The sequence below is a fragment of the Sinocyclocheilus rhinocerous genome, unplaced genomic scaffold, assembly GCF_001515625.1.
Source record: "Sinocyclocheilus rhinocerous isolate Xijiao unplaced genomic scaffold, SAMN03320098_v1.1 scaffold7111, whole genome shotgun sequence".
NCBI lineage: Eukaryota > Metazoa > Chordata > Actinopteri > Cypriniformes > Cyprinidae > Sinocyclocheilus > Sinocyclocheilus rhinocerous.
Genome location: NW_015639048.1, coordinates 10,091 through 37,314, shown reverse-complemented (window position 1 = coordinate 37,314; position 27,224 = coordinate 10,091). Strand labels below are relative to the sequence as shown.

The 27,224-nt window shown below is 38.0% G+C and overlaps 1 protein-coding gene across 1 annotated transcript in view; it reads right to left on the bottom strand.

Moving 5' to 3' along the window:
- The window catches only part of LOC107750985 (amyloid beta A4 precursor protein-binding family B member 1-like), a 33,704-nt gene extending 6,754 nt beyond the window's left edge, over window positions 1-26,950 (bottom strand). The window contains exons 1-9 of the mRNA XM_016566552.1: window positions 26,161-26,950; window positions 14,225-14,415; window positions 13,999-14,055; window positions 13,848-13,921; window positions 13,537-13,597; window positions 13,311-13,457; window positions 7,066-7,193; window positions 6,759-6,764; window positions 3,997-4,111 (exon numbers count right to left, since the gene is read on the bottom strand). Coding sequence (XP_016422038.1) covers window positions 3,997-4,111; window positions 6,759-6,764; window positions 7,066-7,193; window positions 13,311-13,457; window positions 13,537-13,597; window positions 13,848-13,921; window positions 13,999-14,055; window positions 14,225-14,415; window positions 26,161-26,935 — 1,554 coding nt within the window. The 5' untranslated portion in view covers window positions 26,936-26,950. The remainder of the gene's footprint in view (window positions 1-3,996; window positions 4,112-6,758; window positions 6,765-7,065; window positions 7,194-13,310; window positions 13,458-13,536; window positions 13,598-13,847; window positions 13,922-13,998; window positions 14,056-14,224; window positions 14,416-26,160) is intronic.
- Between the last annotated feature and the right edge of the window lie 274 nt (window positions 26,951-27,224).

Genomic DNA, 27,224 nt, shown 5'->3' with positions numbered 1-27,224 from the left:
GCGCTGAATGAGAGCACATTCACTCTCTGACAGCAGATGGCGCTGAACAGCAGAAATGCAGCCGTTACCCTGGAAACCCCATAAAAGCAGCTGCACTACTTTCTAAAATGTATTTAAATGGTTTAAATAGCCATTCAGATTTTTGTATTTGCAGTGGTGTTCATCACAGTGGCAAGTACTTAAATATTTAGACTTAATAGGCTATTTATTTTCAAATGTTTTTTTACATTTTAATCTGGACTACAACATGCCCTAGAAATTGTTTGAACATGTTTGGTTTCTTTATTGTTTGGTCACACTTTACATTATAAGCTCTATTAATTGACATTAGTTAACATAAACTGCCAATGAAAAATTCTTCTAAACATTCATTAATCTTAGGTAATTTCAATATTTAATATCACGTTGTTAAAATCAAAATTTACAATTGTTTTATTTAATGAACTAACAGTTGTAGGCTATTTTTTAACAAAGATTAATAACTTCTGAAGCAAATGTAGCTATTGCTCATTATTATTATGCATTAACTAAGGTTAACTAATGAGATCTTATCATAAAGTGTTACTTGTTGGTCTTTATAATTCTTTTGCACTTTAATCTGTGTGAATTTTTTTTTACTTTATACATATTTTGAATATTACTTTATTGTATGTAAATGTTCTGTTCTTTTTGTTATAAGAAAAGTTATTAAACCTGTTATACTTTGACGACACTTTTTTTGCAACTAAATTTCAATATCGTGATAATACCATACACCGTGATAAAAGCATTAGCAATTAATCGCAACATGAAAATGTGATAGTCATATGCCTATACCCAGATGGACGATGTCTCTGCCAAGCAGCAGGAGAATTTGGCCAGATGCTGGACTTGGCACTGGTGTCTGGAGCGATCACTGTCGTCAAACTGCCCTGGAGGTACAGTATGTGCACCAACCTTTTGCATAAGGAGCATGGCAAGTGTGAGAATTAGAGGTTGATCTGTACCTGAAGACAAGCTAGTGATTTTGCATTTACTATTGCAGTAACTTCAGCCAGAAATTCTGCCATTTTCTGCTCCTCCCTCCTGAGACCATCGCCAACACAAGTGTCTCTCTACAAACACAAGGAAACTGAAACATCTGATGGATGTCTGTCATCATTGCATTTGGCTCAGGTCTGAAGCACATGAGAACCACAAGCTATTATTGAGGTCTGAACCGCAAAGGAGAACATTATTCAATGACAATCCACTGAACCACTGATTTAACCAGGTTTTGGAAGGTGCTATACTCCAAAACGTAGTAAGTACAGACATTCTTTGAAGTAGCAGCTCCTGTTGACAAAGATTTTTTCCATGACCCATCCTAAACTGTTGGGTGTAAGGTGCATTGTGATAACCACTGCAATTACCCTATACCCAGATAGACATGTGGCGGCATTCGGTAACGCGATATATCACGATAATGAATATGCACGATATTGTTATCGTGGGCACTTGAAAATACCGTGAATAAATATTTATTACAAATTATTCAGATTTTTTTAATGCATTTTAAGAACATTTTTCCATGTAAACAAGCACGGATGAGAAGCGCATGGCGGAACATGTGAAGGAGACGCGCTGAATGAGAGCACATTCACTCTCTGACAGCAGATGGCGCTGAACAGCAGAAATGCAGCCGTTACCCTGGAAACCCCATAAAAGCAGCTGCACTACTTTCTAAAATGTATTTAAATGGTTTAAATAGCCATTCAGATTTTTGTATTTGCAGTGGTGTTCATCACAGTGGCAAGTACTTAAATATTTAGACTTAATAGGCTATTTATTTTCAAATGTTTTTTTACATTTTAATCTGGACTACAACATGCCCTAGAAATTGTTTGAACATGTTTGGTTTCTTTATTGTTTGGTCACACTTTACATTATAAGCTCTATTAATTGACATTAGTTAACATAAACTGCCAATGAAAAATTCTTCTAAACATTCATTAATCTTAGGTAATTTCAATATTTAATATCACGTTGTTAAAATCAAAATTTACAATTGTTTTATTTAATGAACTAACAGTTGTAGGCTATTTTTTAACAAAGATTAATAACTTCTGAAGCAAATGTAGCTATTGCTCATTATTATTATGCATTAACTAAGGTTAACTAATGAGATCTTATCATAAAGTGTTACTTGTTGGTCTTTATAATTCTTTTGCACTTTAATCTGTGTGAATTTTTTTAAACTTTATACATATTTTGAATATTACTTTATTGTATGTAAATGTTCTGTTCTTTTTGTTATAAGAAAAGTTATTAAACCTGTTATACTTTGACGACACTTTTTTTGCAACTAAATTTCAATATCGTGATAATACCATACACCGTGATAAAAGCATTAGCAATTAATCGCAACATGAAAATGTGATAGTCATATGCCTATACCCAGATGGACGATGTCTCTGCCAAGCAGCAGGAGAATCTCTGCAGAGGTGGTCACCTATAGCTTTAAAGGGGTCATGAACTGAGAAATCAAAATTCCCTTGTGTTTAGCCCCACCCACAGATTCAACATCGCTGCCTGTTTAGCCCCACCCACATATTCTACATCGCTGCCTGTTTAGCCCCACCCACAGATTCAACATCGCTGCCTGTTTAGCCCCACCCACATATTCTACATCGCTGCCTGTTTAGCCCCACCCACAGATTCAACATCGCTGCCTGTTTAGCCCCACCCACATATTCTACATCGCTGCCTGTTTAGCCCCACCCACAGATTCAACATCGCTGCCTGTTTAGCCCCACCCACATATTCTACATCGCTGCCTGTTTAGCCCCACCCACAGATTCAACATCGCTGCCTGTTTAGCCCCACCCACATATTCTACATCGCTGCCTGTTTAGCCCCGCCCACAGATTCTACATCACTGCCTGTTTAGCCCCGCCCACAGATTCGTCATCGATGCCTGTTGAGCCACTGCCTGTTTAACGCAGGTCGACACAGAAACCAAACAACAAAAATGTTTCGAAGACAACAAGCCGAGCACTCACACAGAAGCATTTAATTTATAATTTGTCTTAAAACTCATTTTGTTAAAAAAAATCGTGAATCGAATAGTGAAATCAAAATTGTGAATCGAATCGAATCGTGAGTTGAGTGAATCGTTACATCCCTAGTGCAGATATATTAGGGATCCGCTGATAGATGCGGTTTTCAAAAGCTCCCGTGTGCTTCTGTGTGAGCGCTTGGTGAAGAGTGTGAAGCTATGATCATTGTAGCCAATCACAGTCATATCTGTTGAGCACGTGAACACTATGGCCAATCAGCGGTGTTTAAGAATCTGCTCAACAGCGCTCAAATGTTAGCAGGAAATGGACATTTTTAAAATTGCAGTAACGACTGGTACCAAAGTCGGTACTTTTGCCAACACTAGTACCCATATTTATTTCACATCTAATTTTTGTATATGTTGGTTTGTCAGCTACATCACATACTATTATTCGCCTCATTTTGAATAAGTTTTCTGATTAGCCTCCAGTTATCAACCCATCCTTTCTCCGAAAAATTTAAATTCTGTCATTTAGCCTACTCTCAATTTACCCTCAAGTTGTTCTATACCTGTGTAAGTTTCGGTAACATTTGTTTTAGTGTAACCTAAGTTTCTTCTGTTGAGCACAAAACAAGATATTTTGAAGAATGTTGGTAACCAAACAGTTGACAGTAGCCAATGACTTACACAGAATAGAAAAAAATACTAGGAAATTCAATGGCTACGATCAACTGTTTGGCATCAAAATTTCTCAAAATATTAAAAAATTTTGAAAAAAGAATCATACAGGTTTGGATTAAGTGGAGGGTGAGTAAATGATGACAGAACTTTCGTTTTTGAACTATCCCTTTAAACACTCGACACATTGCCATTTCAATAAATGTAGAATATTTTGGACACTACAGCAGAGTGCACAATGTCTTTGATATTTAATCAAGAATATGAGTATTTTTAGCCAGCAGCTATGATGTCCTCACCTTTGAACAGATGTCATGCAGGCTTGTGGCGATGTTCTTTGCAGGGGTGTCACACCGAAATACATGACACTTGAGCACGTGAGTCAACTTATCTCGTGCCACATATGCAAAGTCCCTGTAGTAAGAGACAACAGACAAACATAAACATATGCATGTTGTCATATCACTTCAATTTATCCACACACCCATAAACTCATGCACACACAGTAACAAATGTCTTGTATGTGTGTGAAACCTTGGTTCCCTGAATAGGAAACGAGATGCAACATTATGGCTGATGCTATAGGAACACGTTCTGGTGTGTCGATTGAGCCCATAAAGAGTCACGACATTTTATTGGCAGATAGTGCTAACTCTGCTCACTGAGGCGTTTCTTCTCTGATGCCTCTTAAGAATGTGGACTCTATTTCATTGACTGATTTCATATGAAGGAAACCAAGCAGATATGTAGTATGGCCAGCTACACAGCGTTTGTTCTCGATTCAGGGAATCAAGGTTACATATGTAACCAAGACATTCCCTTTCAAATGTATACTTTGACACTGCAGCAGTAGCCGACACTATACCATCACACCGGCACACAGATATCTTCCAATGATACTCCTCAGCCCAAAGTAGGGCTGCACGATTAATCGAAATTAAACTGGAATCGTGATTTGGCAAAGGCTGCGGTTTTTTTCAAGCACAGCTTGTCAGTGAAGCACGGTTCTGTGATCAGTAGTAAATACTGCTCCATCCGAAGGCCAGAGGGCGCTCGTGTTTTTTTTTTAGTTCTTCAAGCCTTCTCGGGTATTATCATTATAATAAAGTTTATTTATAATGCTATGCTAATCGACAGTCTTTATCACTGCATAGAATACTATGAAAAAATATCTTGCTCTTCCAAGTTTTATAATAGCAGTGAACTGTGGTCAGGATTATTATAAAATACGCCTACCTCCTGCATCATCCGCTGGAACGTCACTCTCGTGAACGTGTGTAAGACATTGGAAGCTAGAGATTACAGTTTATAAAGTTGTAAATATGGATATTATTTTTACACAAATGCACCTATTCAGGACGCCTTTATTAACCCCCCGGAGCAGTGTGGAGCACTTTTTATAATGGATTTATGAACTTTATGAAGCACTTTTTGTGAAGTGGAAGAACGACAGTGGCCCGCGGAGCGAATGTGCACTACGGTCGTAAGAACACGCTCATACAACTTGAACTGAGTCTCTGGCTGGACGGACATCATTGCATCCAAAAGATTAACGCTTTGAGAGCTTCTGAACTTGGGCACAAATGCCAACATATCCACTCTATGGAGCGAGGACCTCTCAGTGTGAACCACTAAATACAAGAAAACTCCCAAAATCCATACTCCGATATATAATGCTGCATCCACTGACAGATGATTCGTCTTCCTGAAGAGAAATCAGCACAAGCTCGTCCTTATGAGGTGTCAGTGAAGCAATGCCTCAGTGGGTGGTGCTAGTATTATCTGCCAATAAATAGGCATTATTCTATACAGGCTTCAGACTATCGTCAAATCCAAGGGTTTGTTAGCGTCAGCTGTTGATGTAGTGCCGAAGTAAACCTATGAAAGGAAACATCTTGTGTTTGCACTAATTCTTGTTTGTAGAATTTTGGGAAATTATTCCCAAAATGTGGAGTAAGACAAATACCTTTAAGTGAATTTGACATTAATCATATTTTTAACTGTAAATGTATTGTTATATAAAAATAGTGAAATACTTCTATAAGTTAATATATTTAAATAGTTAAATATATTTAAATAGTTTATGTCAACTAGGGTTGGACAACTAATACACATATTGCAATAGAAATTACAATATGGCTTAGTGCGATTACCAAATGACAAAAGAAAGTGATTTAATTAAATATATATAGTCTGATGCACTCTGCACTGCTGACAATTTTACATCTAGCCATGTAAGTATATCACAGCACTACCACTGTCTTTAGCATGTCAAGTGTATGGTAATTTAGTCAGAAAACACAAATCTGTATTTTAGCAGTACAGAGCAGCAACTTGTAAATGACCTGGAAGTTACTGCTGGTTAACATTTAGACTTAATGGACCACAATTCAGTCACTATATTATACTAATAATATGTTATGCACAGAGTAGAAAGGAAGCAGAGAGATGTAAAGGGCTGACAATACGCAGAATTAAAATACAATACATTGATGTCATAAATATGCTAATGAATGTCATCTAGGTGACACTTTGAATCTTTACACAGATCTTTTCCAGACAACAGTAGTTCACAGTCACCACAATTTTCAAGTTCCAATAAATAAATAAATAAAAACAAAATCAAGTACCAAACTAGTCCAAAAGACTGTTATATTATCCAAATCTTCTTTTTTCTGAAGCTCTCAAATTAATTCAGTTTAGACATGCAGAACAGAAAATAATATTTGAGAGCTGCACTAGAGGGGAAGATTTTCAGGAAATAACTTCTGCTCCTCACACAAAGCCATCACATGCATTCAGAAGAAAAAGAATATAGTGCATGATACATTTACATTGTTTTTAGAAGCTTAACAGCTGTGGTATGTTTGTATGAACAGTTGTTGAATGTAAAAGAGTGACATAAATATTCCTCCAAAATTTTCCTTTTGTGTTAGACAGAGGAAAGTCTAATCGACACACGGGTGTGAAAATTATGAAATTTATTTTTTGGGTGCATTACACTTGGTATTGTAATAAGTACACAAAAGCTAACAAACAATACAATACAGTAACACACTACCTCTCCCTGGGATCCAGGATGCAGCAAGACAGACAGAACAAAAACACAACATAATTCAGCAAAATGTAAATTATTTAAAAATAAGCAGCTTCAGACAGTGTGTTGCAGTTGCTACAAAAGTGATGAAACTCAACGTAAAAGCCAATTTATTTCCTGTAACATTGTGCATCTGTCAGTCTGTGGTCATACACATGCTATTAATCTCTCATTCCAAAGCAAAAATGAGGCAAAAGATTCAGATTCAGTGTTTCTTTAACCTTTAAAGATCACTTATGCTGGCAACTCACTGAGCTGCTCACAGACTTACCTGCCATCGTCACGTCCGACTCCCCACACACGAATGCTGATGATCGGCTGAGAGTGCAGCAGCGTTCGACCGCGAGGCTCGATCAGGTTCAGAGTCTCATTCTCCAGCACCAGAAGCATTTCCTTCCCCTACACAGCAACACACACAAAGGCATACTAAGTGGTGTGCTTTTGCCTCTCCTTGAAATCATAAACTTAACGTCAAAATCAGTCGAAACATGTAACATCATAAATTGCCATCTTGTTTGATTGAATAAACTGATCTTTTGGTTTGTCTCCATCAAATTTGAAGTAAAATTAGACAATAAGATGAAACACTTAATTTGTAAAGGATTTAATTCACGGGATTATCCACAAACAGACATTACACATGGCTATGTAATGCATACTGTAAATCATTTGAATTTCCAGCAAAAATAACTATAATAACAGTAATACCCCATCCAAGGTATTTGCAGATTTTTTAAAATCATATTTAAGACTTCAAGACCCTTTTTAAGAGCTGCACGAGTAAAAAGAAGCATGTCCATACAAAGAGGACTTTTAAATTACTTAAAACATTTTATTCATTATATAACATATGTATCGAAACGGTCAAAATATATACAAATTAAAGGCAGATACTGGATTTTGCTGATACGATAATAATGCATTTAAAGAAGGGTAATAAACAGACTATGCCAATACTAGTAAAATGTATATACTGAAAGCGTTAACATTCTTGATTTTGCTTTGTTGCTCTTGTATGTTAGATAGTTTATTGTGTAACCTACATGCCAAGAACACCCAGAAAAGTAGATTTTAATCATAATGCAGGACTTTACAGAGCTGAAATACGTGAGAAAGTGCAACAGTACAGCATTTTTACTTTTTAAGTTGGCATGAAATGGAAATTGAAATTGTCGTGATGCACACGGATAAATCATTTATAATAAACATATTATGATAAAAAATATTCCATAAAAAAAATTAAAAACTCAATGTTGATTTCATGGTGACTTTACACATCTAGCCAAAGCCGTCACACAAAACGTTCGCTCTGTTCAGTTTCCGGGGTGGGGGGAGTTTGGGGGCTGCGCACAGCCCTCACAATGGTTGTGTGCGCAATGCTCACATTTATTTAATTAGATCACAAGATTTTGAAATTTGAAGATGAAGATTTGAAATTTTGAAATTTTTTATTACATCAAGGCCATACTGTAATTCTTGTTTCTCTTTCATAGGTTAACTCAACACTGCGCAGCGATGATGCAATGGGAATGCCCCTTGGGTGTGCCGATTGTTCTGAAGCCCACACAGAATCACGCTAGTTCATTGGCTGATGGTGTGGGCACTGCCTCGGCGATGCAACATCACTTACTCTAATACTAGTGAACGTGCCATCCACTCTGCAGATTTCCTTCTTCAGAAGCAGTTCATCTGACCCATGCTTTCTGGAAAATTCAACCAAATTGCTTATTTGTACTTCAGTGACTGCATTCAGTGGAACTTTGTTCTCCTCGCGGTGAAGTGTAATGGATCTCCTTCGCTGCCAGCTGCCGTCCTCTCGCTTTATTGCGAATGACGATACACACAGTAAGTGTATGAAATGTCTTGGTATTTCTCACATGTGCGAGGCTATTTACAGCTAAATAGTATAGTTATTAACTATGATTTTACTACAAATAAAACCAAAAAACCATGGTTACTATAGTTAAACAGTGGTAACCACAAATTAACCACGGTTTAACTTTGTCATTTGTGATAAAACTGTGGCTATACAAATGGTAATCAATACACCAAAAAAATGGTTACTACACTTTTACTATAATAAAACCATGGTTAATAACGTAAGGGTTCTGCGGCATACACAGAGCTCAAGGAAGTATTGAGAAGCTGAAAAGCTTAACATTGAGTGGCTGGAAGAGCCTTGTGAGTGCCAGTCCTCTAAGCTTTCTAAGCCTTTCCTGAGTGGCCCTAATTCTCGTCCTGCTCGGAGAAAGGACACTTTTTCAGAGATCGTGCCTAGGGACCAGTCCGCACTCGGGAAAGAGCCCGTTAGGAGGAGTGACGAACCGGTGCATCCCCCACCTCACATGGTTTGGGGAGCTCATGGCCGTCCCTTCACCCGTCAGTGCCCGCGTAAGCGGATTGCATTGAAGCATTCAGATAAACCCAGTCTTCAGAAGTGACTTCGCTCCTTCTCAAAGGAGCAATAGTCATTCATGTTCCTCCTTCGGACATGAATGACGGCTTTTTCAGTAATTATTTTCTTGTCCTGAAGAAAGACAGAGGACTGCGCCCCATCCAGGATCTGTGTCACTTGAATTTTTACCTTTACAAAGTTCATCACTGTAGACCTGAAGGATGCTTATTTTTATATTCAGGTTGTTCAGTGACACAGAAGGTTGCTCAGGTTTGCCTCTCGGGGAGTGGCGTACCAATATCAGGTTATCCCTTTTGGTCTGGCTTTGGTTCCACAGACTTTCACAAAAGGGCCTTTCTGTACTGGGACGATTTTGCGTGAACTATTTCCCAGTACCATTTAAAGGGTTGAATTCGCACCGACAGTGTGTACTAAGAAGTGACGTAAGCCGGTCGACAGCGCCGTCATTTGTGCGCGGCGTTCAACAATGGAAACAAAGGAGAACAACATTAACAACAGGAGGATGGAGGACGCTGTGATCGGAGCTGTTTTTGTTGTGTCTCGCGGGTTTCACAATAATGGACATGGAAAGTCAATGTATACATAAAGCGATTGAAAGAACGGAAAGGAGGACTAAGAAACTCCAACGACAACTGGCAGTGCTACATTTGCTACAAGTGCCTGCACGTCAGCGTCCGTCCATCTATCACTGTTCTCCAAAAAAGTGGGTAGTTCCACAATTAGTTCTGGTGCTATGAAAAGGTTCCCGCGGTGCGAAAGGTCCTAAAGTGCATGGATGCTGCTGTGGCCCTGCTGAGGCTGGATGATTAGCTCATCCTGGCCCAACCCAGGGAATTGGTGTCTCGTCACAGGGACATTCTTCCTCACCACCTTCAGTCTCTTGGCCTCAGGCTTAATGCCCTGCTGTCCCAGCTCCAGGGCAGGATCTGGCGCCTTTGGCCCGAGATTTGGAGGCTGTGAGTGTGGTCGATTAAGGGTGATCAGTTGTAACCTTCCACTAGGAGGCTTTATTTTTCCAAGTGGAATGTTTTTGGGGCTTGGTGTTTGGCTCATGTAGTAGATCCAGTCAACTACCCGATTGGTTCAGTGCTACACTTTTTGCAGAAGTTGTTTGCGGTTGGAGCGGCTTTGAGGGTTTATGTCACAGCTATCGCTGCTCATCGGGATTTGGACGGAGACCCCTTAGGTAGGCATCATCTGGTCTCTTTGTTCATGCCTGGAGTTAGGCTTTGAGGCCTGCACGCCCCTTGGGTCTATTGTCCTGGAGGGCTTATCAGAGCTGCCTTTTGAGCTTTTGGAGTCAGAATTAATATAATAAACGAGTACATCATGAATCCATTTACCAAACAATGTTTTTGGCTTATCCTGAATCACTACGGTACACCTATAATAAGTTTTTATATTCAGACTATTTCAGACTGGAACTGGGTTGTAGTGCGGAGTAGCCCAGTACCTGCGTGATTCGTCATAGACATAAACAGAGAGAAGTAGCTCCGGCTACAATGTTCTTCCACAAGACGCACACAGTTCTGTTTATTAACCGCTAGAGCGCCAAAAGTTACAGACTGCAGCTTTATTGTCCTGGAGGGCTTATCAGAGTTGCCTTTTGAGCTTTTGGAGTGAGCTTCTGACTGGATTTTGACTCTTAAGGCGACGCTTGTTGGTAGGGCTGTGCGATATGACGATATATATCGGATGGACGAAATAAAAAGTCTATCGTTTCATATTATGATCTATCGTTTATTTTGTGGTGTCGCAAAATGCATTGTTTACATTAATACTTTCATCATTTGGATGACTGCGATCTTTACACGCCATCACAGGGCGTGAAGGGGAGACAGAACCAAGAGAACGACCAGCCAGGACAAAATGAGGAGCTCGTTCCTAAACGAGGGACTACATCTGTAGCATGGACACGCGTTTTTAAGCACTGCAGTTTTAAAACAACCGGTTTTAAGCCATTGAAACAGAAACAACAGAGCTAAATGCGTGTGCCATCGTCTCTGTTTCTGTGTGAGAGGAGCATGCATTTTTTGCCGCTTTATTGGCTTTGAACGATTACATAATACATTATAATAATAATAATATAATAATAACGATTACATATTATTATTCTTTAGTTTGGGTTAAACAAATCAATTTTGCTTGGTTGGAACAGCAGCTACGCTAATTATGTCCCTATTTGTTTCTCTGTTTTTGAAAATTAGTGTTTACTATTGTCATTTTGCATTATTGACACACTATTTTCCTAATTAATGCTGTTCAGTTGCTTTGACACAATCTGTATTGTTAAAAGCGCTATATAAATAAAGGTGACTTGACTTGACATAAACACACATATATGCGTCATAATCCCTGTCTTTGCAAGTATCCTCATAAACACAGTTATTTAGGTCTTAAGAGAGAGTAAACAGCTGAAAAAGAAAACGCATTTGTAACAGTATATTGGATCCGGACTTCGGTCTTAAAGGGGAAGCTGTCCAATATTCGTCCTGTCTGCCATTCATATTAATCAAACAACAGTGAGAGAAAACCTAGATAGATTACTAACCTATCTAGATAGATAGATATAATTAACACAGTGAAGACTAAATTTACACAATGTATGTAGCGTTTCTTATTTATTGTAGTTTTTTGTCCTATTTCTTGCAATTAGTTTCTTATCCTTATTTCATCACTGACTGTTTATTCATCTTCAGTGAGCTTGAGGTTTTTTTTTGTCTCTTTTTAGGCTTGTATTAGTTTGATATTGACATTGGTGACAAGGATTACGAAAATTCTATGGTATCAAAGATTTTAATATCATAAAAACCTTTTTAAAAGAAAAGAAAAGAAAACCACACCGTGATATATATCGTTACCGTGATATGAAATTAGTCATACCGTGATATAAGATTTTGGTCATATCGCCCACCCCTACTTGTTGGCATTGGCTTCTCTTAAGTGTGTAGAGGATTTGCAGGCTCTCTCTGTGAGTGAGTCATGCATGGAGTTTGCTCCTGACTTTGTTAAGGCATTTTTATAGCCCAGGCCCGGTTATGTAGAGATGCTATCTCGCTTGCATATGAGGTACGAGGTCTCTCTTCACCTTTAGGCATTTGGGCTAACTCTACCAGGAGTGTTGCTTCCTCTCAAGCTCTTTTCAGAGGAGTTCCCCTGGAGGATCTGTGTGGCGGCAGGATGGTCCTTCCTTCACACATTTATCAGGTTTTACAACCGGGATTTAGATGCGGCTCCTGGTTCCCAGGTTCTTTCTGCTTGAATTAGCCGTTTGGTTTTAGTCTGGCCAAATTTCTTTCGGGCCAGATGTGGCAGTACTTAGCTTGGCGTGTGTGGAATATCGTTCTCATTGCATCATCGCTATGCAGCATTGATTGAACCTATGAAAGAGAACGTCTCTGGTTACTTGAGTAACCCATGTTCTCTGAATAGGGAAAAAGACGCTGCATTCACTACAAAACTCATTGTGCAGCAGACTGAACTTCTATGGTAGGAAAACTGATGAGCGGATGGCGCGTTCACTAGTATTAGAGTGAGTGATGTAGCGTCACCATCAGCCAATGAATTGGCGCGATTCTAAATGGGCTTCAGACAACTGGCACACCTAAGGGGCATTCCCACTGCATCATCGCTACACAGCATCTCGTTCCCTGCGTAATATGGGTTAAGCAAGTAACCTGAGACTTTTTCCATCCCCAAATTTAAATGTGAACGTATAACTGTTTTTACACCCCCAGCTCTTAATGCATAATTTTGCCTTCTTGAGCATCAGTGAATGTTTTGCAGCTCGGTGTGAAAAGATGGTCATACTGTTACTGTTGGCAAGGGGACAAATATGCAGAAGATGCTGGAAAACCAAAGAACGTGCAGGACCTGGAGGATTTTTCTGAAGAACAGCGTTAGACTTACATTGCAGTTTCTTTTGCTAAAGATAGTTATTTCATTTATCTTACATTTTAGAAAATTAAGCAATGTTAATTCTGATCTTAATTATGTTCTTATATGAAACAAAAAAAAATGATAACAATTTTGTGAAATGCATTAATAATGTTGCTTTGTGAAAACTAAAAAAAATTAGATTTGCACACATATGCACAAACCTCGCCCCAGATGCCAGCGGTGTCATCTAGATTGTGTTTCTGGTAGGACAGCTGTCGGATACAGTTATTAACGGCAACACTACTCCTGCCAGGAGCCATCTCCTCTTCTGATATCTCCACCCAGCCCAGAGAGCGCACTGCAAAACACTGCAAAACACACATAAGCAAACATTGAGAAAACAAGCATCTTGATGTAGTGTATGTGGTCAGTCACCTGTGTGCTTACCTTTGCCCCCTCATTGCTGCTGAAATAGGTCTGTTCCTCTTCCTCCTCAGACTGAGAAAAACTGCACGCAACAGGAAGATGACACAGAGAGAAGGATCAATGCTCCTTTTGCTCAAACAGCAGAGCCTGGCACGGACAAGGCCAAGATCATGGCCTCGATCACTAAGAACTTAAGTTAAATGCAACGTAAGTGACTTTAGATAAAAAGTGTGTGCCCAATTCATAAATGCAATAAAATGTACATGTACATATGACATAATACTGTGTAACGCTCCGCTTCAGGAGTCTGTGTTGTTTAACTGATCTTATACCTGAGATTGATGGAGGCATAACGTAGAGTCGCTCCCTCAAACTCCTTCAGACTTTCATCAGAAGCCACATCCTCCTTCAAAACAATAAATAAGCATTATATGGACTTACAAAAACAGAATGAGACTGTCTGTGACTCCATTACGAACCTACCTGCCAGTGCTCTTCCTCACTGAATGTGTTTGGATGAGAAACACCGCTCCATGTAATCTAAATACAAATGGGTTCATGTTTAAAGACATCAGCACTCACATGGTTACAATGACACTAATGTTGGGAAACTTGAGAGCTATAATGTTATATTGATGGAATATTATAAACAGCACACAATTTTCGATAAGTTGAAATGTTTATGATGATGTATAATAGGCGTGTGCACCTGTGGCTCATCAGCAGGTGTGACCGCAGGCGATGTGCTGGCTGGTCTCTCCTCTAGGGGCCCAGGAGGCTCCCACTGTGTGGTACCTGTGGGAATGTGCCAGTAGTAGGTGCCTGATGTGTCCTGCACTCGCATCCAACCAGCGGGCAGGTCCGTGTCTGTTTCAAATGCACTGCCATCCCAGTAGGACTCTACAACCAAAAATGAAACGAGATATTCTTTATCAACATATCAAAATCACTGTAAGTCACAGGCAGCATAGCATGTGCACATCAGAAAACGTTACCCTTCATTTTACAGCAGGGATCCTCAAATCTGGCAACCTTGATCAAACTATCCTGTGATTTTCTAATGATCCTGAAGACATTGATAAGCATGCTCAGGTGCATTTGATTAGGGTTAGAGCTAAACTCTGCAGGAAAGTGGATCTCGTGAGCCAGATTTGAGGATCCCTGTTTTACAGCACAAAATTAGAAGGCCAGCACAAAAGTCAGCAGGTCATGATCCAGTTACACAACATGCTTCTCAGCTGTGTAATAATAATGTAGTGAACCAAATAATGTGAAGGTATCAGTCTAGCTGCATTTCGGACCCGAGACAATTATCAGACCAACCGAACACTTGATTCCCTAACATCTGTAGTGAATCATTAATAGTATAGTTGATCTGAATGCACATAATATACCTAAATCAAGATATGTAATTCAGATGCTTATGTAAAGTATCTTGAAATACTGAACAAAATTAAGTTAGTTTAAGCTTAAAGGGTTAGTTCACCCAAAAATGAAAATTCTGTCATTAATTACTCACCCTCATGTCGTTCCAAACCTGTAAGACCTTCGTACATCTTCAGAACACAAATTAAGATATTTTTGATAAATTCTGAGAGCTGTCTGACCCTCCCATAGACAGCAATGCAACTCCAGAAACGTAGCAAGGACATCGATAAAACAGTCCATGTGACATCAGTGGCTCAACTTTAATTTTACGAAGCTACGAGAATACTTTGTTCACAAAGAAAAAAATAATAACAATTAATTCAACAATTCTTCTCCCAGAGTTACGTCTTCCGCCATTTTGGAGAGTACCCCAGAACATAATGTAATCAGCGTTGTTTATGTTCAGTAGACAGCGTTCTGAGATACTCTCCAAAATGGTGGAAGTTTCATAAAATTAAAGTTGAGCCACTGATGTCACATGAACTTTTATCGATGCCCTTGCTACGTTTCTGGACCTGGGAACATTGCAGTTGCATTGCTGTCTATGCAGGGTCAGAGAGCGCTCAGATTTGATCAAAAATATCTTAATTTGTGTTCTGAAGATGAACGAAGGTCTTACAGGTTTGGAACGACATGAGGGTGAGTAATTAATGACAGAATTTTCATTTTTGGGTTAACTAACCCTTTAAAAAAAGGAGACCTATTATGCCCTTTTTACAGTATGAAATATAAGTCTCAGGTGTCCCCAGAATGTGTCTGTGAAGTTTCAGCTCAAAATACCCCACAGACCATTATATCATTTTGAAAATGCCTATTTTGAGTGGAAGCAAAAACAGGCTGTTTTCATGCATGTCTCTTTAAATGTAATTGAGCTGCTGCTCCCTGCCCCATTTTTCAGAATAGGGATGGGCCTTTACAGTTCGTTCCTCAGATACTCTGATAAAAAAAACATATGTTTGGTTTTGATTGTCATGTCTATCGCACTGAAATCATGCATTTTAAACCATATTAGTTTAAACTTCTGACAGACGGTTTTCTGAATGCACACATCCAAAGCATGCACACAGAAAGCGGCTGTCACACGGCATGTGAGTACTAAGCTAAGTTCTCTTTCATGTCTTATTTCGCTAAAACTGTCAAACACACAAGTTTATGGTAAAAACACAAGTTACAAAAACAGTTGGTTATGTCTGTGAAGGGAAACATCTGGGAAAGAAATTGCATGTTTATATTAGATCTGTGTGGCAGCAGCAGTGTGATTTATACAGTAAATAAATCAATAAATCTACTGCTTTCATCTCCTCTGAGGCTGGAACTCTAAATAGTGTTCTGTGCACATCAGTGCAGCCAAAGACAGAACAGTTAGCATGCTTTGCTAATTTTCACCATGGCGTTAGAAATGGTACGCTGTTGTTGCTTGTGAAAACAGAACGGCGGCGCCGTGGGTGTAAACGTGCAGATTAAGGGGCAGTAATATTATAATAAGATCCCCTTTCTACGTCACGGGAATCTGAGCGGCTCGTTTTTTCGCAGAGAAAAACGATTTTCACATCTGAACCACTAAATGACTCACTCATTAAAATAGTCTTTTGCTGCCACCTACTGATGGTTTGGTTTCATATTTAAAAGTATCATTGCATTATTCCCAACATTTCTAACTTCAAAAAATTATTTAAAACATTAATCTTATAACATTATTTATGCATTTGCAATTTTGCAGTGTGAATGCCTTTATGGCACCTCAACTTCATTAAACAGTTTGTGTAAATACGTCTAATGCCACTTCAGATGCAGCTTCTGTTTCCTCAGCAGTGCAAAGAAGGAGTTTGTTGATACAGATTTATTTTGAATGGTAATTCTAACTGAATTAATCACAACAGTGTAAGAATTTGATGTAAAAGATAATTTATTAAATTTAGGGATAAAAAGGCTAATTTTTAAACAGAGGGAAATAACATCTGTTTTGTTATACAGCAACTCTGTCAAATATACAATATGCTGTCAAATATGGTTCTTAGAAAAAACGCAATCGGCCAAGAAAATTGCAATCAGTGCATCTCCTATGAAAACTTCTTTCTTTTAAATTAAGTTGATTTTTCTGAGACTACTGACAGATTAGTTTTTTATTTAGATGAATTTCACAGAAAACAAGACTTCTTATGCCATTTGATTAAATGTATCTTGATTTAAAGAGCAGGTCATATGGGTTTTTGAAAAATATCTCTTTTGCAGTTTATAACGTAGCTATCCTTAAATGAAAACAATCTGCAAAGTTGTTAATCAAAAAAGTGCATGATAAATAAAGTGTCTCTCAAAAGAGTCGATTCTGAATCGCCTTAACGAGTCGTCATATTTTCGAATCTTTTGCCTGTTACCGGTGTACGTCACTGGGTAACATTTTCATAATCACCGCCTGCCCGCGAAATACGAACAGAGTCTGCCCTGCCCACAAACAATTCCGCTAGTTAGTGTGTTTACGTCATGTTGAGAAGATGCTGTGTTCAAGGATACCACAGAAATACAATTCAAACCTTTTGTTTTGTGCATGTCATTTTACCAAGGACTGCTTCTCTAATATTGGCTTTTATCTTCGTTGACTACTTCTATCTTCTTAATTTGGACTAACAAGCCGAAGCAAGCACAACCTGTAAGTACGATTGATACGTTATGGGTACATTTTCAATTGAGTGCTCAAAATATCAAGTTTTTGTGCTAATATGTGATGTATACCTAGTGCAGCTTTAGGTTTCCAGGTAAAGCACGATATTACTGTCTTACTTAAGTAGTTCTGATAATTCACTGTGAACCCACTATTTCTTAAGAATGTGTTGATTAATATAGACTGACGTTGTTCTAATTACTTCGTTTAATAATAAAGAATGTAGTGTAGCACAGATCATTATAATCATTGTGAAATTGCTGTTTATTTTGCTGCACCGGCAGTTATAAATCGCAAGATGGCGCCGACGCTGATGGCTGCCTCCGTGGCGTGCTCCGCAGTTGTTTTTATGTTTTTGTTAGTTTGATTTAGTTAGTCTGATCTGTGCTGGTCGCTGAGGGAATACATCAACTGCGCGCGGTGGATAGCTGGATCGACTTTCACCGTGGACGAAGCGGAGTCCAGCCCGGGATCGTCACATGTGGTTGCCGCAAGCCCTCCGGACGCTCTTTCATCGAATCCGCCGGCCGCGCCGTTCTCAAGCCCGCCGTCGTTCCTCACTCAAGCCCGCCCGCTGCTGACCAATCAGAGCAGAGTAGGCTTATGGAAGGGAGGGGTTTGCTCCGAACTTGCTTGGAACGAATCATTTCGAAATCATTGGCAAATGACTCTAATATTAAATGTATATTCTGAGAAAATTACAATGTTTTCTGACCTTAGATGCATTTAAACCTGTTGTAGGGGACTCCAACACAATATTAGGACACTTTAAAATACCATATGACCTGCTCTTTAAGAACCTTTAGATATTTGCACTGGAAAACATGACAAAAATGCTGTGAAAAAACTTTTTTTCCAGCTTTTTTTCCAGTGTGATCAAAAGCTACAGTAAAAGTTATTTTAATATTCTAGAGGTTGTAGGGCTGTCAAAAAAAATTACAATTTCGAATATTCGTCGAATTTAAAATAAAAATCCACATTCAAATGCAAAAACGTTGCATTCGAATTTTAGGTGTGCGTTAAGGAGGCAGCCTTATCAGTGGCGTATGAGATGCGATGACGTAAGTGTCATTGCATTTTAATGCTTTTGTTAGCCTGTCCAGTTGAACCCACTAGATGCGGCGCTGCTGCGTTGTTCATTCAAAATATTGCAGAAAAAGAGAACAATCAATGCGGGGAAGATGTTGTTTACGTCAACTGAAACCAAGTCGTTCACATAGAATGCATATTTATCGTTTTTTCTAGAGGGACATCTATCACCGTTGCACTCGCATCTCGCACAAGAGAGCTGCATGTTTAGAAAGCTATGTAAAATTAATGTAAGTTCAACTTTTAAAAAACATGTATCAAGACTTTATGGCAGCTTTTCCCCATCCCACTGCATCTCAAGTTTTTAAATGAAGAAAGTACTCTTTGTGATTGTTTTTTCGGTCCTTTGTATTAAACTATACATACATATATGATCCTGTTTTGTTTCTAATTGTTTAAGCAACTTTATTAATTATGGTTTATAAACATTATTTTAAACATTATGCACTTTTTTCAAAGATAGTCGTATTATTTTATTATGCTTTGAAGAAACGTGCATAATATTTAGCTCGATGCTCCCTCTTGTGGCCTTAGGATAGAAGCCAAATGCTTTTTCCCCCCTTAACTGCAATTATGCCTTTTAAATTTGAATATAATTCGAATATTGATAATATTTAAGTAAAAAATTCAAATTTAGTTTTTCAGCCATTTTGACAGCCCTAAGAGGTTGGGAGCTGAGCTATTTGAGCCTTAAGGTTTTTTTATATTAAAAAGTAATGGAGATCTCTTGCAAGTTGTATTGTCAAATTTTGAGGTGTTACTAGTACAACACATTGTGAACTTCATAAACATTTATATTAAGAGAACATATTGAGATATTATGTTGCCTTCAAATTAGGGATGCACAATATTATCGGAACGTTATCAGAATCAGTCGATAAAAGGCTTAAAAATGTAAACATCGGCATCAGCCAATTTGAAAAAAAAATTATGCCAACATGTCTTGCCGGTAAGACGAATAGCTCACATGTGGTCAGGGTGTGTTAGCGGTAAGATCACGTCACCAGTGTGGTCATTCTTTAAATGAACCTTTGGCTGAATGGTGATTAGATTCACTGTTTTGGATCACCTCATTTAATTTGAGAAAGTACGTACAGAATGATGCGCCTGGGACCTCATGTATAAAACTTACGTAGATTTCATCCTAAATGTGTGCGTACGCACAAAAGCTAGATTTTGCGTACGTACAAAAGTTTTCAGATTTATAAAGCCATGCATACGCCAGAACCTGCGCAAAATTCCCTTTATAATACCTAGTCAGCGGAAGATTGTGCGTACGTGAATCTCCACCCCGTCTCCTCCCCGAAATAGCACGGACTATAAATGTGTTTTGAGACATCACTATTCTAATTTATGCAATTTGCCTAAAAGGTAAACATATATTTTCGAATGTTTATAGCCTATATTTTTATGGAAAGAGATAAGCCTTATTTTTTTTGCAGTGTAAATAGCTGTCTGACTCACCGCGTCAATAACAAAACATTTTGAAAATAAAACGCGCATATCTTACGGTTTCCTTCAAATTCTATCTTTTAAATATGGGAAATCCCGATATGTGCGTGGAAAATTGCAACGTTTATACATCAGGCCCCTGGTGATGGCAGACTCCCCCAATTGGTGTCACTAAATCACGAGTATGTTTTAATTTAAAGGTCAAAAGCTATAGCTTACATGAATAAAAATCACAAACATGACACTTGTAAATGAAATAATTGAATCTAGCTACAGATTTATTCATTAATATGAAACTTTTTATATGAGAAAACTTGAATACAAGGAGCTCTAAAAGATTTTTAGAATTTTTACAGTTCTTTTGCTTTAGACCATCTATTGATGTTAAATCCACAAATAAAATGTTAAGGTTTCAACTGCATCTTTAAAAAATGCAGAGCTTGATTTTATTATCAATAGTTATTTTCAAAGCTTTCAATGCACTCTCGTTAAAAAAGAAATGTAATAATGTTCATTTGTTCTAACAATTTTTTGTTAAAAATAATTTGTCTAAAATTGATATACAGGAGAGACTCTGTGTTGTTTCAAAACAACAGCAAATATCGGTATTGGCTTTTGCTATCAGCCAAAATGATTTGCAAAATATTGGCACATCGGATATCGACAAAAATCTAATATCGCGCATCCCTACTTCAATTTATTCCTCAAATTATCTTTACTTGATCTCGAAAACAGTCTTTAATTTACCTTCATAAAAACAGCAAAAATCCTGGTTTGTAACAGATTACTCAAGATGGACAATGGGCCTCATTCATGAAACAGAAGCAGAACAAATTTTTGTGTAAATCGTTCGTAAAGCCGTTCTGACGTAAACTTTAGAATTCATGAAAATGTTTGTATTTTCAAAACGTTAGCTGGTACGAAAGAAAAGTACACCTGCTCCCTACCACGTGTAAATGGTGCGTAAAACGTTCTGTGTTCTTTTTGGCAAACTGATGACACTGAATTTTGATGCACTGCCATAATAATTAGTTAATTTGCCCTTGCCCTTTTAGAATATTTGGTAACACTTTACGGTAAGGGTACATGAATTACCATGAATTCATGCATAAATTCATGCATGAATTAAGCCTTACTTCATGCATTAATATCTCATGAATTATCAGGAACTAACACGAGTTCAAAGTCTTTCATTCATGACATCAAGGATGAACAACACCTTAATTAAGACATTAACTTAGATGGGTACATCATCATGATTTATGATTTATTACGCATGATCATGATGTTTTCTTTGTTCACAAAGAAAGAAAGGGTCTTTACTATCTACTTTGGATAACTCTATGCTTATGGTACATGAATCATCATCAATTTGTGCATAAAAAAATTGCATTATTTTGTGCAAGTAAGACTACTTTAATTACTAAATGAATTTTCAAAAATCCACATTACCTCATGCATGCAATACAGGCTACAACAGTTTATCAATTAATGTGAGAACTAATGTTTTTCATTAATTATGATCCGAGTTATCAAGCATGTTCATTTATTCTTCATAGTAGCCTGCAGATAAATGGACAGAACCCAACATTGGCCAATCACAGCACATAGCATGTGGATTCTGTTGACATCCAAATACAGCAGTCATCATTAACTAAGCATTAGCTTCTCATGACTTCATCATGTGTGTGGCCCCTCAGCTAAAGTGGTGACTTGGTCCTTTGAAATACTGAAAACCAGTATGTTAGTTGCAGGAGTCTACAGCTTCAGCCATCTTAAAGAAAAAAGATGGTGCATCCTTACTGGATATTTACAAGAATTAACAAGTTTGTATATGTACTGCCATGTGTTTGTGCCATTTATGTGCTTAGTTTATTTTTGTTCAGCATTAAATATTTCATGAGGAGTCTACATCAGTAGCTTGTTACATTAAAAAGGTGGCTCCTTACCTTAAAAAAGAACAAGCTGTGTGTGAAACCTTTTTTCTTTTCTTTTCTGTAAATCATTTAACAGCTTTTTGGTTTTGTAAAGAGTTTTCAGATATACAGGCATTTAAAGTTCCAGCCTGGTCTGATTGTTTATACATAGGTTTTAGTACATAAAATTTACAAGCACAAATTGTACATGTTAGTACATTTACAATTTAGACATAATTCAACATTCAAAATGTACAAATCGCTACGTATTTTTAGCCAAAAAACTTAAAATATTTATATCTTTTATATCATAAAGATATTTGTATCAATGCATTTTTAATCATTTTAGCAATAAGCGATTTAAGAGGTTTAGACCCCCTTAACATTAACCTACCCCCAAATCTACCCATCTTATAGTGAAAACAAAAAGATACAAAATGTAATTGACCGAAATATGCAGGAAAATGACCATTTTAGTAACAATATAGCATAAAAATGTTTTATAGTCGCTAATCCCAATGCTACCTCTAAACCTAACCAAAACTATCCCTGTACAGTATGAGAAAAACATGACAGACAGATAAGTGCAATTACAATCATTTATTTATTGCAAAAATGTCAAAAGAAAGTAATCCAAATGCGATGCGCTGCAGTCCTCTCTGGCGGAATACAATAGGTTTGTATGAGGTGAAGAGCAGAAGTTGCTAATCACTGCAAATATCCAAATTATTATCCCGATCCACTCCGTGAAGGTGCGCGCGCATCATTCAAACACACCTCACCAGAAACACGGCATGTCGCAATCTGTGACGACTCAGGCAAGAGCCAATGAGCGTTCGATTTTCCTGCCGTAAAACCTGTCGTTTCATGAAGCGACAACATTTGAATTTGGAACAAGTGCGTCAGTGCGGGCTTTGCAGCTAGCGGTCGGTCGGTCGGTCGCTGCTCAGGATGGAGATGAAGATTGCCGAATAAAGGCTTGGATTTGCTTTTTTCCTCACAGTCGTATGGATTCTGAAGATTTGGATTACAGCGCACAAATAAAATTGATTCGTTTTGTTGCGTTTTTGGTGTATTTTATGGTTCTATGTTCAGTCACAGCATGTCAGAGAAAACAAAGTAAATATTACATGATAAGTAATAGGGCTGCAAGATATATCGAAATTATCGAAATATCGCAAATGTAAATATCGTAATTTGCATATCGCAAGGATGTGCGATATCTGAATCATTTTAATAATAGGCTACTTAAATCAAAACGTTGCAAAAGGTCAAAGTTTTAGTTCGACGCATATAGCAGAGAATTGCTTGACGTTAAAAAGAGTTAAGTGCAATAAGTTGCAGAAAACAACTCTTTGCCGTCTCGTCTTGCTGTCAGACTCACACCTGAAGCGCGCGCACAAGCCGCACGCACAAGCCGCATCTCACACACACACACACACACACACACAGAGAGACGCGTTTCAGACCGAGTTGATTCGTCTTTCGCATCTCCTCCTCCATATGTTTGAACAGACACATACACACAGAATTATGTCAATAACGATCATGCTCGTAAATTTATATTATCTATGCTTGTAAATTGTGTATTTCTTTTTTTTTTTTTACTGACTGTTCACTTGCCTTCAATCATGTTTGAACTTTCTCAGACTATAGTTTTTGCTGTGGTATATGAAGAAGTACTTAAAGTGTGTGGAAAGCAAAGTTACAATGATATAAAATTAGTGTCATAAATTTTTTTTGTTTGTGTGTTCACATTGATGTTAAACTGACATTTTCTTATTTGTGACATTACTTTTTATGTAATGCTAAAACACTGCTGGTCACTTTCAGAAGTTGTAATGATTCTTTCTTTTCCAAGAAAGAATGTGAAACAAATTGGTTATATAATTTTCATTTTTAAATATTTAAAAATATAATTGAAATTGATTTTACACACTTTAAGCAATATCGTATCGCATATCGAATATCGCATTTTTCTTCAATATCGCACAGCCCTAATAAGTAATGGTTAAACGATTACAGTAATGTTATTCATTTTAAGGGTTCAATGTTTAACATTATGTAGGCCTATTCTTCAAAATGAGTGGCAGCAGAAATCACACAGAACAAAATGTTATCATTTAATATTAAGTAAACGATTAAACAATTTAATAATGCAACTGAAAACATAAAGCCATTAATATGACAACTGAATAATAATAATTAATAAAATTAATACGGCAATTTCAATTTTCATAAGGATTTATTTTTAGGTGTCGTCAATACGTCAGTATTGTACGTTAAAATGCTGAAAATACATAAGTATTGGTTCGTTTAGATGCTGTAAATACGTCAGTATTGTACGTTTTAGTGCCTGTGAAAATGTAAGTAAATGTACGTTTTGTAGAACCACATTTTACGTAAAATACATATGAATTATCATGAGAGGCACTTCAAGTTCATGGTATATGTACTGAATTCCTTCTCAGCTCTTCCCAGGCATTGCTGTTGATTTAACTGGGTTATACTGTTTAAGAATAAAGCAGAAAGTTATAATCAAAGTCATGTTGTGTTTTGTGTACATTGTGTGCAAAAGCTTAAACTTTCATGTTCATATTCATGTCATTTCACAATTATGCCATCATTATTAACATACTGGTTTTCAGTATTTCAAAGGACCAAGTCACCACTTTAGCTGAGGGGCCACACACATGATGAAGTCATGAGAAGCTAATGCTTAGTTAATGATGACTGCTGTATTTGGATGTCAACAGAATCCACATGCTATGTGCTGTGATTGGCCAATGTTGGGTTCTGTCCATTTATCTGCAGGCTACTATGAAGAATATATGAACATAGTTGATAACTCGGATCATAATTAATGAAAAACATTATTTCTCACATTAATTGATAAACTGTTGTAGCCTGTATGCATGCATGAGGTAATGTGGATTTTTGTATATTCCTTTAATAATTCAAGTAGTCTTACCCACACAAAATAATGCTATTTTTATGCACAAATTCAAGATGATTCATGTATCATAAGCATAGATTTATCCAAAGTAGATCGTAAAGACCTTTTCTTTCTTTCTTTTTTTTTTGTGAACAAAGAAAACATCATGATCATGAGTAATAAATCATAAATCATGATGATGTACCCATCTAAGTTAATGTCTTAATTAAGGTGTTGTTCATCCTTGATGTCATGAATGAAAGACTTTGAACTCGTGTTAGTTCCTGATAATTCATGAGATATTAATGCATGAAGTAAGGCATAATTCATGCATGAATTTATGCATGAATTCATGGTATTTCATGTACCCTTACTGTAAAGTGAAATTTTTTTTTCCACAGCTGAGTTGATAACTGTAAAACGCAGCACTCGTCACTGTCACTATTTACCCAGCCGTAAATAGAGGGCAGGTCAGACAAATAGCGACCAACCATCCTACTTGTACAACGACTGCCTACAACAATGGAGAAGTATTACTGGTTACTGCTTTTTTATATTTAGTACAATTCTTAAAAATGAGATAGTAATACTTTGGCGCCGTGGATATTCCAAATCATAGCAACTAAAGCGTCTCAGCTGGAAAAACGCTGGGCCACCAAAGCATTCTCAAGCGCCACCATCTGGTCGTTTTAAGAAGAGCGCCTGGGATTTTTTCAGCTGGCTAAAAACTCTTTGGTGGGCACACGTTATTGAATATTTATTGTTAGGCACATGGCCTATTAGTCTTTTTTTTGCATTTATGCAATATACTGGAGCCAAACCTGAGAAAGTAGACCAGAATATTCCACTGCGTTCCTGGACACGCAATTTGCGTAGTTGTAATTCATAGGCGGGGATTATACTAATTGTGAATGAGCGTGAATAGGAGCACGAGCATCCTATTTACGAATGAATGGAATTCATTAACATACACATGTTTAACTATCAAATCGGACATTTACGAAGCGTTTGTGAATCCGGAGGAGAGTTTTCAGGAAGGGCTGTTTTACGTGCAAATTACTCAGAATTTACTCATATATTTACACAAGTTTCATGAATGAGGCCCATTGAGTGTAAACAGGGTCTTGCCATTTTTTTGTGATCACCTGCCATGTTGCATGACCTACCTGGCTCTCCATCTGGGGTGCTGCTTGCAGTGCTTCCCTGTGACAGCGACATGCAGCTGGAGTCCTCGTCGCTGGGAATGCCGTTCTTACTGAACAGCAAACAAGCATTTCTGCTGCCACCTTCACCTCCTTTCTTCTGAATCTCAGAAGAATCGGTGTTCTCGCCTCCACTGGGATTTAAATTTTCCTCTTTCTCTCTCTCTACTTCCTCGTCTCTAGTCTGCTCTTGGTTTTCTTGATTCTTCTCCATCAGAGTGATAGAAGAGTAAATCAGAAGAGGTTCATCAGCTGCCCAACTGTGGTCAGAGCAGAGCGCTTTCAGGGTCTTGTTCTTCTCTACATGGCGCCGCTGTGAGTTCTGGTTTGGGTTTCTGTCAGTGGATTCATTCTTGTTTTCAACCAGGTTAAGATTCTGGTCTTGCTGCTGCTGCTCTGCTAACTTGCATATTTGATTCTGATCTTCCTTCATCCACTTGGCGTTGCTCTCAGAGCCTGGAAGACTGTGGTCATTCTCCTGATTTCTGCTCCATTCATCTTCCTGGTGCCGGAGGGATACATCATCATCATCATCTAGTCCTCCCATAATGCCTTTGAGGAGCTGGAGAGAGTTTGTGCTGCCGTAATTAAGTTGACTCTTTAGAGAGAAAGGATTTGACCCACGAGTCTCTGTCAGGCCCAACTTTCTTTCATGTGATAAGCAGAGGTGGTCAAGGTTCAGGGAAGGTGGGATGCACGTGTTTTCATTGAGCAGGTCTGATGGGCTCTTCACAGACATGGCACAGAGCTGTAACATACATGCACATTTAGAAATCACACACTGTAACAGCATTAAAAATGATATTTCACACACAAACAAACTCACTGTCATAAACATGGGGCCCTATCATACACCCGGCGCAATGCGACGCCAGGCGCAACGCAAGTGTTTTTTGCTAGTTTCAGCCCGACGCAGTTGTCATTTTCACTTCCTGTGCCACGTTGTTTTAATAGCAAATGCATTTGCGCACCATTTGTGCACATATGGGCGTGCTGGTCTGAAAACAAGGTGTGTTAAGGCGCATTGC